The following is a 12,705-nucleotide window of genomic DNA, read 5'->3' as shown; positions in this document are numbered from 1 at the left end:
GGGTGGGTTGGTGGGCGCCTGGCTGGGGGCGGGGGTTCATGTGGGTGGGTTGGTGGGCGCCTGGCCGGGGGCTGGCGGGGGTTCATGTGGGTGGGTTGGTGGGGCGCCTGGCTGGCGGGGGTTCATGTTGGTGGGTTGGTGGGCGCCTGGCTGGGGGCTGGGGTCATGTGGGTGGTTGGTGGGGCGCCTGGCCGGGGCTGGCGGGTGGGGAGGATGCCCACCTTCGTGTAGTAGCCGGCGAAGACCTTGAGGGTGACCGGAGCGATGAACTCTCGGATGAAGTGCAGCCACACGCTCTCCAGGTCCACCTGCTTCATGTGGATGTCGTCCGTGGGCACGTTCTCGTAGCCGCCCGAGATGCGGCTGTCCTGGAGAGGAGGGCGCAGGGGCGGGTCACCTGGGCACGGAGGCCGTCCGACCCGTGTGTGTCCCCCCCGCCCCAGCCGCAGCCCTGCACAGCTCTGCGGTTTCATGCTCCCCTCCTCCCACGTTGTGTGTGTGTGTGTGTGTGCGCGCGCACGTGTGTCTGCGTGCGCCAGTCCCAGGGCTGGAATTCGGGGCTTGGCACGTTTCCTTAGCGTTTTCACTCGAGGGTATGGCTCTACCAACTTGAACAACAACAGCTCCACTTCTGGCTTTTGGATGGTTCCGTGGAGACTAGCGTGCCCAATGAGCAGGCTGGTTTCCAACCCCAATCCTCCGATCTCAGCCTCCCGAGCCGCCAGGGTAGGACTCCCGGCTCCTGTTTGCGCTTTATAAAAACCCACGCTTTCCAGTGATCACCCTCGCCCCCCCCCCACGTCAGACTCCACGTTCCACCTCGCATCCTCGGCTCCTGCCCTCCTTGCTCATGCGCTAACTTGCCATCGTTGGACACACGTACCAGTACTCCAGAGCGGTCCACCAGAACCCCTTGAGACTGGGCAAGAGGGGAACCTGTGGCTTCTCAGCCAGAAGGAACCGCATGGACACCCCAGGACTGGACACTGACCCTAACTGACCCTCACTGTCATCGCCTGTGCAGTTCCTGGCACGCAAGCAGCCAGGAGACACATGAAGACTGGTGGAGCCTTTGCCAGCCAGGTGCAGATCCCCTGGATTACCTGAACACACACACACACACACACACACACACACACACACACACACACACGTCAGTCTCCCCTCCCCGTCCCCGAGACCCGAACTCACGTGATGCTTTCCCCCCGACCAGCGTCCGTAGTGCTCCATCTCCTCCACCAGCTCATCGCAGGCCTTCTCGGAAAATATAGGGAACCAGAAGACATCGGGACAGGGCTGTGAAGTAGCAACAGTGTGCATTACGCGCGTGACGTTGGAAGACAACCGGACCTCCATCTCAGGGGCCCTGAGCAGCTCTTCCCTCTTGACCACACCAAAGCCATTGATGACTACATTAGAGTGAGCCACCATGAGCTCTTCCCTTTCCCAGCCAGGCAACACAACCAAGAACCCTGCCCCTCGGAGCGGACCACACACCAACACTCGCAAGGAAAAAAATATTGGCCGTCATGGTGAACGCTAAGTATATAAGTATATAAGTATATAAGTATATATAAGCTCTGAGAAAACTTTTAAGGGGGGGTCCAAGACACCCCTCCGTTAAAAGAGCCCAACACCAGAGATCTAACCACTAATTTGAGTGGTTTCACGAAGTGATTAATGCTTAAGGGAGTGGTTTAAGAAGACGGTCTGATCTAAAAGCATGAGGTTCTCGTTTCTGCTTGGTCTCCTCTTCAGGTCGGGAAGCAAGTCCTACAGGCTCTTCCTAGACGGGTTCTCCACATTAACAACGAGTTCCACAAAACACCACTGCATGCAAGCGTGTACACAAACCTGCTCCACTATGTTTTCAGTGAAAATCTTTGAATAGTCCCGGTTGATGTATTTTTCCTTCCAGTCCTACCAAAGAAAGAATTGTACATATTAAAGCAACGAACTTTTTCACCAATGTTTATGCTGGAAAATTGGTGTCTTTTATATATATATATTTTTTTTTAATTTACTCAATTCTCGGTAAGCATTAATGATAGAGAAGAAGGAATTTTCAGGAACCCGTCCGGACATTGACAGCTGTTTGGTTCTGCCTCTGCTCGTACCACTGTAGAATAAACCAAAATTTTCTCCAGAAAGTTGACTTCTCAGCGTGAACAACCTGACAGTAATGTGAGGTCCTGTGCTACATCTACACACCCAGAGAAGTGGCCTCATGCATAAGACTCAAGGGTGAACCAGTGCAACAGCGGCCACAAGACATTGGGTTGGAAATGAACTGTACAATGCGGCAGGGAGGGGAAGTCAGCGGGGGCAGAGGGGATGAGGAAGAGGCTAATGCACCCACTACCTTACTTACATAACTGCAACCCCTCTGGTACCTCGCCTTTACAATAAAATAGAAGTAAAAAAGTAATAACTCAAAGTGAAAAGTGTACAAGAAGATGTGGCTCAGGACCACAGCATGCACTAAACCTGCCTGAAACCCTCGGTTTAAATCTCAACACCTAAGGAAAAAACTGGACAAGAAACAAGATCCTTTCAAAAATAATATAAAAATTAATCCACGAGTTAGTGAGTGAGCACATTATTATTTTATAATGAACTACTCTAATTGTATTTTTAAGTGTTTAATTTCCACCTTCTCTTGAACTTCCAGAATTTTTTTAAGGAAAAATAATTACTAATACTTTCACTTTCTAAGTTACGTTTACCTTTATTATTTGGTTATAAAAAACATATTAGCTGTACAAATGGCCCACAGACGTTCTTTTAGCTAACAAAATTAAGGACTTTTAGCTAACAAAATTAAGGACTACAGACTTAGGTTGAAAATGGATCCTTCTGTGCCTATTTCTGGATCTTATTTTCTGACCAATCTTTGTCACGTAAGTCACACAGAGTTTTTACAATGTTTGCTAAGTAATCATTGTCCTGGGTGATTACTGTATTTAAAATCCCAGTCTTGAGAAGTTATATAAAACACAGAATCACTTAAGTGTCTCCTCCTTGTAAAATGCATAATGCCTCTGAATTTTTCTTTCTTTGCATAGGACAAATACAGGAAGACCTTATTGGGAAGGGGGGAGGGACCTAAAAGAATTCTAAAGTGCTTATCTAAAATACGTCTTTGAGGCTGGATTTATATCACAATAATTTATATCACATTTTTAGTCTAGTTTGGTTCTAAGAAACTTATTTTTGATGTGGAAAAACTCAAGTCGGCTTCAAATTCTTTAAAAAATGTCAGGTAGACAGATGATGGATAGATGGATGATAGATGGATGGATACATGAGTGGGTGAATGGATGGGCAGATGGATGGATAGATAGATATGAGGAGCACATTTGCTTTGTTTCATTTTAGCTTTAGTATTTAATGGTTTGCCAATTCTAAAACACGGGCCAAGCAGAATCAAATAACCGGAATCCCCATTGTAGTTTTTGGACACATCATTCTTTACTCTTTGAAGTTCCAGAGGTCCCTATGACTACATGTGAGGATAATAATGGCAAATTTTCATCATAGAACACCTTTAAAGTCATCAATCGAATGGCGACTTTATAATGTTCTCAGGATTCTGATCAGGGGCAATCTCTCAGTATGAGACATCTATCCCTTGATGAACGCAGCTAGTCTGTCCACGAACAAACCAGGCCAGAGAAAGGGAGGCAGTTTCTGCTCAGCTTGAATTTTTCCATCCTGTGCTCCCCTGAGACATGAATTCTTAACACAAACGACTACAGCTCAGGATGTAATTTAGGATCTCTTACCAGGAAGCTAGTATTATCCAGGAAAGTAAGTAATTCTATCCCTCAAAACACCAAGGAACACAGAGCCAAAAAACACATGTAATTCCACCCACTGCAGAATAACAAAAACTTCTTTCTATTCCAGTTCTGTGCAAGATGAAGATACACAGGGGGAAAAATAGGACAGAAGTATTTTTTAAATACCTAATATGAAGAAGAAGAAAAATAGACAAGAGAGACAGTCCTATTCTATTCAACAGAGTTTCCAGAGATGACTGCAACTATTACTTCTGAATCTCTGCTGTGCCAGAAAAGACAGGGGGCATTAAATCTCTGTAATTTACGACTTTTCCTATTGGCAGAGGATCCACAGGTTATCAGCATCATGGCTGGTAAATAAAAATCCCTGTTTTGGGCTGGGAAGGTGGCTCAGTGGTAGAGCGCTTGCCTTGCATGCATGAGGCCCTGGGTTCGATTCCTCAGCACCACATAAGCAGAAAATAAAAAAGCCGGAAGTGGCACTGTGGCTCAAGGGGTAGAGCTAGCCTTGAGCTGAAGAGCTGAGGGACAGCGCCCAGGCCCAGAGTTCAGGCCCCATGACTGGACCTCCCCCCCAAAAAAAATCCCTGTTTCACTTAAAGAAAGAGATCTCATTGCAAAACAAAACCCATCTCAAGATAACCCAGTGAATCATCCAACAAAGCCAACATGGTTTTTAATCCAACACTTTAGTCACTGTTGTGTAGGCAGACTCTTACAAAAATCATCAAAAGAAACCAAAGTTGAGGACTTTTTGAGACTACTTTCGGAAAATAAAACCACTATAGCATCATCTATAATCATCAATACCCTCCTAAAACTGTCTTTGAAACTGGACAGAACTTCTGAACACTGAAAACAGAGAAACCAAACAACCTTGTAATTCCCTTTCTCAAATTTAGTATATATCCTGATTTTTCTTTTCTTTTTTCTCTCTCTCTCTCTTTATTTTTTTAAAGTTCTTGGCCCTAGCCTTGAGCAAAAGAGCTGAGGGACAGCGCCCAGGCTCTGAGTTCAAGCCCCACAACCACAATAAATAAATTCATGAATCAATTAATTATAAATACTGTAACTCAACTTTCTTTTTTTTTTCTTTTTGTCGGTCGTGGGCCTTGAACTCTGGACCTGGGCACTGTCCCTCAGCTCTTCAGCTCAAGGTGAGCGCTCTACCACTTGAGCTACAGTGCCACTTCCATTTTCCTGGTGGTTTATTGGAGATAAGAGTTTCACGGACTTTCCTGCCCGGGCTGGCTGAACAGAGATCCTCAGTTCTCAGCCTCCTAAGTAGGAGCTAGGATTACAGGCGTGAGCCACCAGCGCCCGGCTGTAACTCAACTTTCTAAAAAACAAAAACAAAAACCTCTTGAGCAGTGTCAATTTTAAAACTAAGCTATGGATTACAAAATTGATTATTAAACATTTAAAAGCCTGGCCACGTTACACTCTGATTTGCCTCTCCTAGGCTAGGAAGACACATAAGCAATACAGGACGTAGAATACAAAACACCTACCACGGGGTTTTCAAAAATCTGCCACAGGTCATTGTTGTAGTGCGAAGTATTGTAGTTGGCCGTCGACAACAGTCGTCCAAACTCATGTCTATTAGAAATGTACATAAACACACCCTACACGTCAAAAAATAACAGTATTAATCCCGAAGAAAAAGCACATACACCAGACTTAACCACAGAGACAAAAACAAAAAATGTATGGGACGTATTCCCTTCTACTTTTACGATCCGCTTAATGGCCACGCATTTGTATTCTCATGCCGCGTGTGTACAATTTGAAATCAAAGAAACAAATGTGGATTAGGCATTCAGATACCACAGGAAGGCAAGAGAGAGCACTGACAATCAACTGAAAGACAAATAGAAGGAAGGAAAAGGGTAGGCCAGTTCCTCCCATTTTCTCATGATCCCAGGTGTCGACATGGGGGGGGTGGATTCCTGTTTGAATGCAGAAATACTTTTGAGACAGCAACGTGAGATGAATTGTACCTTCTTTTGGCTCCTGTCGCTTTCAAGGGAAACGTCATGTTTTTAATAATGAACTGAAAATGTCAATGTTATCAGGGTCTTGCACTCTTTATTACTGTATTGTTCACAGACTGAACACAGAAACGAAATCATGCCTTGCAACGGCATGACTAGAAAAACACACCAAAAAAAATCACTTTTTGGTTGGTCTTTTGGCTAAGCTCAAGTGTGGTAAAAACGAAAAACAAAATACACTCATCGCAAAAGCAAAACTATAGCCTCCTCTCCTTGACCCAAATCAAATCAACACAGCAGCTACAGCTCAGACAGAGGGTCTCTGTACACCTGTTTGAATGGTAAAGGGATTAACAGGTCACTAAATAAAGAAGAATGTATTAATGTCACCTTCGACCAAAAGGAGCACTTATGGTGTATTTTATACTTAGTCTTGCCCCTTTGTCCTCCCAAACCCCATCAAAAGAAAAAATATGTACTAGAAAAATGAGTGAAAGGTCTTAAGGATTTTAACTTTTTATCTGTTAACCAGCAAATGTCAATCAACTGAAAAACCCAAGAGTTGACTGTCATATAAAACACATATAATCATACACACACCTATACACATGCCCAAACACATGCGTATAAACACAGATACATGTACACAAACACATATACACACATGCATGAATATATACACACAAATACACGCATGAAAGCAAACACATACACACATACACCACCACAACATAGAAACCTAAACGCATGCACATTAGTAACCCATAAATACAAACACTCCACACCAAGCCCAAGACGAAGCTGTGAAGAAACGTCACCGCTCGGCGATAAACCATACGCTGTATTCATCACACACACACACACACACACGCACATGCACACACGCACACACACACAGAGAAAGAGGTAAAAATAAATGAAAAGAACACCTTTGGGGGGCTGAGCATTTGGAATGTCTCCGGAGTGGGGGAGTCTTTCTCCCTCTGTAAGGTCTAAAATGAAGAGAGGCATCGGGTGAGTGGACCTGCTGGCCCAGCGCCCTGGGGTGCTCGGTGAGCGGGGTGCAGCCTGAGCGGGGAGCTGCCAGGGACCCGGCCCTCGGAGGCCGCATGCATGACAAGCGAAGCTCTCAGCTCTCAGCGCGTGAACACACGTCTCCCGCCCTGCCACCCTTTCCTTCCCTTTTTTTTTTTTTTAAATTTCTCTTGTGTTGGTCAAACATATATCCAAGCTCATTCCTTAGACAAATAATTAAGACAAGGTGGGGGGGGACGGAGTCAGAGTGGCCATTCCGGGCTGCGCTGCAGCGTGAAGTCAGCCGGGCGGGGGACAGGACGCAGTCACAGGTACTGCGGTTGCTCGGGGGAAGGGAGGTGCTCAGGTTTGTGGGAACACATACACACGTAGTAAAACAACACATGCCTTGTTAAGAATAAAAACAAAATACTTGCCAACTTTTCCGATACTTTTTTCCCTAAAATTGTCTACGTAGGTTTAGAAATAAACTCAGTATCGTTTCTCAACCAAAGTAAGTATGTTTACACATGTATCCGTACGTGTTGAAAAACAAATCGATTTTTTTTAAATAAGGACTTTTTTAAAAAAAGTAAGTCACTTAAGTTTTATAATGAAAAGTAAATCCATGGCAGAAGAATTCATTGTCTGGATGAACTCCACGGCTGACTTGAATCTTATTCTGGCTCGGGGTAAGGAGCCTGCCTTTGAGGATGCCATGTTCGTAGTTCTCAGAAGATCCACCCACCCAGCCAGACAAAGTACGGACTTGGCTCTCAGCACCAAAAGGTGCTCTTCTCAGATGGGTGGTGATCCTTCCACCAAGACTCCAGTTAACTGTAACTAGGTTTGAGTTTTCACTACAGGTATTGACGGACCGCCAGACTCTTGACCACACTGGCTCTAGAGCCAGGCTTGCATTCCACGGGTCATTGTCTGCCCACGTGGCACGCGTGGACCAAAAAAATTGGCTAGTACTTCACGAGTTAGAGAAACAGAAAGCATCAAAACACAATGACGGAGGCCAAACGGAAGAGCAGCCATTGGAGGGAAGAAATCATTCCCGGTGCGTTGCCACCCGCGCTCACCATTTCTCTGGCATTCCGGCAAAGAGCCATGTCTGGGTCCAGTCGGTCACGCACAAAGTAGTTCCTCTCGTTCATCTCTGACCTCAGCGTCTCTCCTTTGATTAAGTACACGTTAGCCAGGTATGGAATGTTCCAGACTCCTCTGAAAGCAGAAACGGACATTCCCAAACACCACCAGTGGGGGGGGGGGGGGGGAGAGAAGGGGGAAGTGGAGAATTAAGCTCTACTTTTTACACATTTAGAACAATTCATGCTTTGCTGTATAATTTGCATTCTGGGTACACCATGGGGGCATGGATGCACCCCCCCCCCCAGGATTGGATGTGTGTACGATCGCCTGACCCACACCACAGGCTCCCTGGTGAGCAGTGAGGAAGGCAGCCATGCTCTGGTTCTCTGTGCGGCCTCTTGATGCACGAATCCCAAAAACCACCAAGATACTCATTCGTCATCACGGCGGGTCCCACAGCCGCCACACGCCCGTGCCCAACTTCACCATCCAGCCTGCTGTCTACGGCCTGTCTGTGGCGTGATCACGCCTCATCTCTCAGGATGTCCCTTGAGGTTTCTGAAACTTGTTTTTCTTTTTAGAGCTTAGTTTTCCCTAGAACTACATGACCTCAGGTGGCCCACAACGCACAATCTGCGTGGCTTGCCTTCGACATGAAGCACAGGCCGGGGAGCGCCAGCCAGCATGGACGGGGAGCGCCAGCCAGCATGCACGGGTGGCTGACTGCACTCGGCACCAGGAGACAGAACGGCGCGTCACTCACACTCTCTTGCCTTGCACGATGTCCACGTAGTCCTCGGAACGGGCGTAGTACCCGTCGGGACTCAGGGCGCCCCAGAAGTTAGACCACAACTTCCCGTGCCTGGTGACCAGAGGAGCGATGATCTTCCTGAAGACAGAGAAACGCACAGCGTCAGCGATTCATAACCCACCACCGGTTACGGGTCTGGGCTTCGAATGACACATAACACAGTACAGTTCACTTCACAGAAATGTAAGGAACCCAAAAAGGTGTTTGGTTGTTTTTTTTTGATAAAAGAAAAATTTCAACCAACACAGAGAGAAAAGTTGTTGAAAACACCAAAACACTAAAAATGATTTTTTTAACACAAAAGTTTAGTTACAGCCAAGAAAGCAAAGCCACCCAATCCTTTATTACATCTAAATTTTACCTACATAGTTTGGAAATCCTATTAAATATTTTCATAGTCATTGGCAAAAACAAGAGGAGCCCTGAGAGAATCAAAGCACCCAATAAATATCCGCTGAACCAATAAAACAAGTAGAGATGAGCTGAGACATTTGTCAATAGGCCACATTCCCTGTAACCCAATTCCAAATCACTTTAAAGTATGTTTCTGTTTTGTGGGTTGTTTTTTAAAATGTCTCTTAAAATGGATTGTGGTTACGGTAAGTTTGCCCTGACAATGCTGAACTTCTATAGAAGCTCCTTTATTTCAGAAAATAAAACAGAAGGTAACTGCTTTAGAAAACATGAACGACCCTCACCCTAACACAACTTCAGGTTGAAGGGTAAGTGTGCTTGTGTTGGTACGGTGTGTTGGTACGTGGAGGTAAGACTGGAAATGGATTAGGGCAGGGGTCCCAGTATCAAGAGCCAATCTGGGAAGGTGTCTCACGCCTGTCAATCTAGCTACTCAGGAGGCTGAGATCTGAAGACCAGGGGTGGGAAAATCCATGAGATTCTTATTTCAATGAACCACCAAAAAGCCAGAAGTAGAGCTATGGTCAAGTGGTAGAAAGCTAGCCTTGAGCAAAAATACTCAGGGACAGTGCTTGGACCCTGAGTCCAGTACTAACAAACAACCACGAAAACTAACCAACAACAACAAGAAAATGGACTAAGGTCCTTAACTCGGGCAAAGCTTGTTATAAAAGGAAACGGTTTGATCCTCTTTATTTTTTCCCTTCCTTCCTTCCTTCCTTCCTTTTCTTGCTTCCCTTCCCTCCTTCCATCCTTTTCTTCCTTTCCTTCCTTGTTCCTTCCTTCTTTCCTTTCTTCACTCCTCCCTCCCTCCAGCTGTCCCTCCCTCCCTTCCTTTTCTTTCTCCTACTCCCCTTCCCTCCCTCCCTGTTCCAGGCTGACTTACCAGCCTGTTGAAAAGCAGGAAGAAACCCCTGAAGTTGTGTTGGGTTTTGTACCTGCCGGCACCAGGCTTATAATTTATCCAGTCTATGTAACACGTCACACCAGCAGTAGGCAAAGAGGAAGCCACCCTGTCTTGTTGTGTATTTAAATTAGTGCCCGCGGAAGCATTATTAACGCACATAGATATTAATTCCCTCTCCGTGACTTCAGTCTTCCATATTCACCACCTTTTGCTATGGGCAGAGTTCTTATGGAAACGACAGACTTCGGTACAGAAGCAAGAATGTAGCAAGTGCATGAACCCAAGACTTCAACAAACGGCAGTGAGACACGGACCTTTCAAGAACCCAGGACCCAACAAGCTAACTGAGTTCATTGTGAAGGAAACTTTATTTCCCAAAGATTTAAACATTAGATCGGTATTAGGGATAGTCTATTTTAATCACCTGGTATGAATTCACTAATTAGCCCAGTAAAGTAACTATTATGTACCCACCAACATGTTACAAAAACACCTAAATATGTTGTGCACTGCAAATGACTGGACCTCAGTCAAATAAATTCGAGAAAGTACTACTGGATTCTCCTGGAGTTGCATGCTGTCCTTTACTCAGAAATTCCTAGAGTAATCCACCTGCTCATCCTTGCCAAACAACCAAATCCTTTTTGATATGCTGTGGAAAACTGCTTGAAATCTGTAGATGGTTAACACAAACAGATACACATGCACGCGTAGAGAGACCGTGACATGCAGGTGTGGACAGATCTTGCAAAGCCTGAGATTTAGAAGGGAAACTAAGTTTTCAAACTGGCAGCCCCCCAGGGACATGTAACCGGATGGAATGTGGCCCAACAGATCTCCTATGCACTTCCCTTAGCCCAGTAAAAACCGGTATCCCAGCATTCACTCTGTCTGCTGTGAGGAACAATGGTTCATGGAATGCGCTTGGAAGGGTACTCACTCCAGGAGATGAGCTGTTGGCTTGGCAGCAGCGGGAGGATTCACAAACAGAGAGGAACATCATTGTTAGCGGGACAGACAGGTACCATGTTCAATCAATCCATTACAGTGAAAGCAGGAAATACCAGGGACCATCAAGTGAAGAGTAGGTGAAATTACCACTCTTTGGCTGTGGAATGGTGACCTCTGGATTCTTATTTTCCCTTCAGAGCGTAAAAACTACAACTCTCTCTGTAGGAACTCATAGGCCTTACGTGTTAGGAAATCCTACATTCACTGTGTCACCTGAGAATAAAACAATTGTACATTTCCCTAGTCTCAGATAGGGAAATTCCATCTAGCGTTAAGTAGAAAAGAGTAACTCAAATGGAATATCACAGACACACGTGTGTGACGCTAATGAACGGTAACTATTCCTATCACGAGGTTTATTCATGAAAAGTGATCTATTTAAAAAGTAACTTTAAGAAAAGTATGCTTTATTACTTTAATGAAAAGTAATTTATTGAATAAAAAGGAATTTATTAGAAATGGAAGCGTATAAGCTGTAGAAAATAACTCCATTTGCACAGACAGAATATATCCACAGAGATGTGGATATACTGGATAAATTGTTATCTCAATAAAATCAACTGCTATCAAGTCTTATTACCTGTTTTGCTCAATCAAGATTTTTAGAGTCTTTGGATTGGTCAAAACCACGTCGGCATCCACACTAAAGTAGTAATTGCACTTTTCATCTTGGCGACAGAAATCCCTGGCCATAGGAAGAAAAAATGATAAAGAATTACTTAAAATAAACATCTCTTGTTTGAAAAAATTAACATAAAACTGGCATATCACCTAAGGCTTCCCCAAGGCTTTTTCCATCAAAATAAATGTCCTAAATTCCAAAACCATAAACAAACAGACACAGGTGTTCACTAAAATCGGGGGGCCAGTATGTGGAGTATCTGTTAAGCTATTTAAGTCTTTTAGCGCATGACAACATCTGCTCGCCATGGTGGTTTGCAGTTCAGCATGCAGTGATCTCAGAGTGAAGAGTAACTTATCCCAGGGCACACATTCTTTTCTGAACCATTTTACACAAATATACATCTTCTGTGTGCATGCACATTTCACGGGATGGAATCTTGAGTCTCCAATGACTCCGTTTTGAGGGATTTGTGGAGATGTTATGTGAATACTTGGCATACCAGTAGGTCTTAAACCTGGTCTGCATTGCATTCTTTCTAAGAGAAGTTCTTCTCCACTGCCTGCTTCCGAGGGGCCCATAGGGTCTGGTTTTTGGGAATAGTGTCTGCCTTGCAGACACACCATCAAACCGGCCCCAGACAGGAAAAATTAATGATTAATTATTCACAGCACTTGCTGTGGCTTCACACACACACACACACGCGTACATGCACACGCACGCGCACGCACACAAGCACGCACGTGCACACGCACACACACATATACACGCCCACAGAGCAAGAAGTCAACTCCCCAATTTAATATACTCATTTGAGAGACAAAAAGATTTGATTTCTTCCCCTCCTTGAAGCTTCTTCTAGAAGCAACATTTAACGACTCATTCAGTATAAGTGAATTCAAACATACATTCCCATGTTTCTGGCTTCCGCTTGGCTTAATTTTTCTTCTGGTCCTACTATTTTTATGGTGCCGATCTCATGTTTAGCTTTATCATAAAACACCTTGATCTCCTTCTCATGATACACTTCC

General features: G+C 44.9%; 1 protein-coding gene across 1 annotated transcript in view; it reads right to left on the bottom strand.

Moving 5' to 3' along the window:
• Positions 1-12,705, bottom strand: part of Plod2 (procollagen-lysine, 2-oxoglutarate 5-dioxygenase 2) — a 42,602-nt gene that overhangs the window by 3,365 nt on the left and 26,532 nt on the right. The window contains exons 12-19 of the mRNA XM_013029878.1: positions 12,583-12,704; positions 11,633-11,737; positions 8,673-8,798; positions 7,900-8,041; positions 5,315-5,428; positions 1,855-1,920; positions 1,192-1,296; positions 222-368 (exon numbers count right to left, since the gene is read on the bottom strand). Coding sequence (XP_012885332.1) covers positions 222-368; positions 1,192-1,296; positions 1,855-1,920; positions 5,315-5,428; positions 7,900-8,041; positions 8,673-8,798; positions 11,633-11,737; positions 12,583-12,704 — 927 coding nt within the window. The remainder of the gene's footprint in view (positions 1-221; positions 369-1,191; positions 1,297-1,854; positions 1,921-5,314; positions 5,429-7,899; positions 8,042-8,672; positions 8,799-11,632; positions 11,738-12,582; position 12,705) is intronic.

Source organism: Dipodomys ordii, unplaced genomic scaffold, assembly GCF_000151885.1.
Source record: "Dipodomys ordii isolate 6190 unplaced genomic scaffold, Dord_2.0 Scaffold124, whole genome shotgun sequence".
Lineage (NCBI taxonomy): Eukaryota > Metazoa > Chordata > Mammalia > Rodentia > Heteromyidae > Dipodomys > Dipodomys ordii.
The sequence above is the reverse complement of the archived record's forward strand: the minus strand, read 5'-3'. Positions and strand labels throughout refer to the sequence as shown.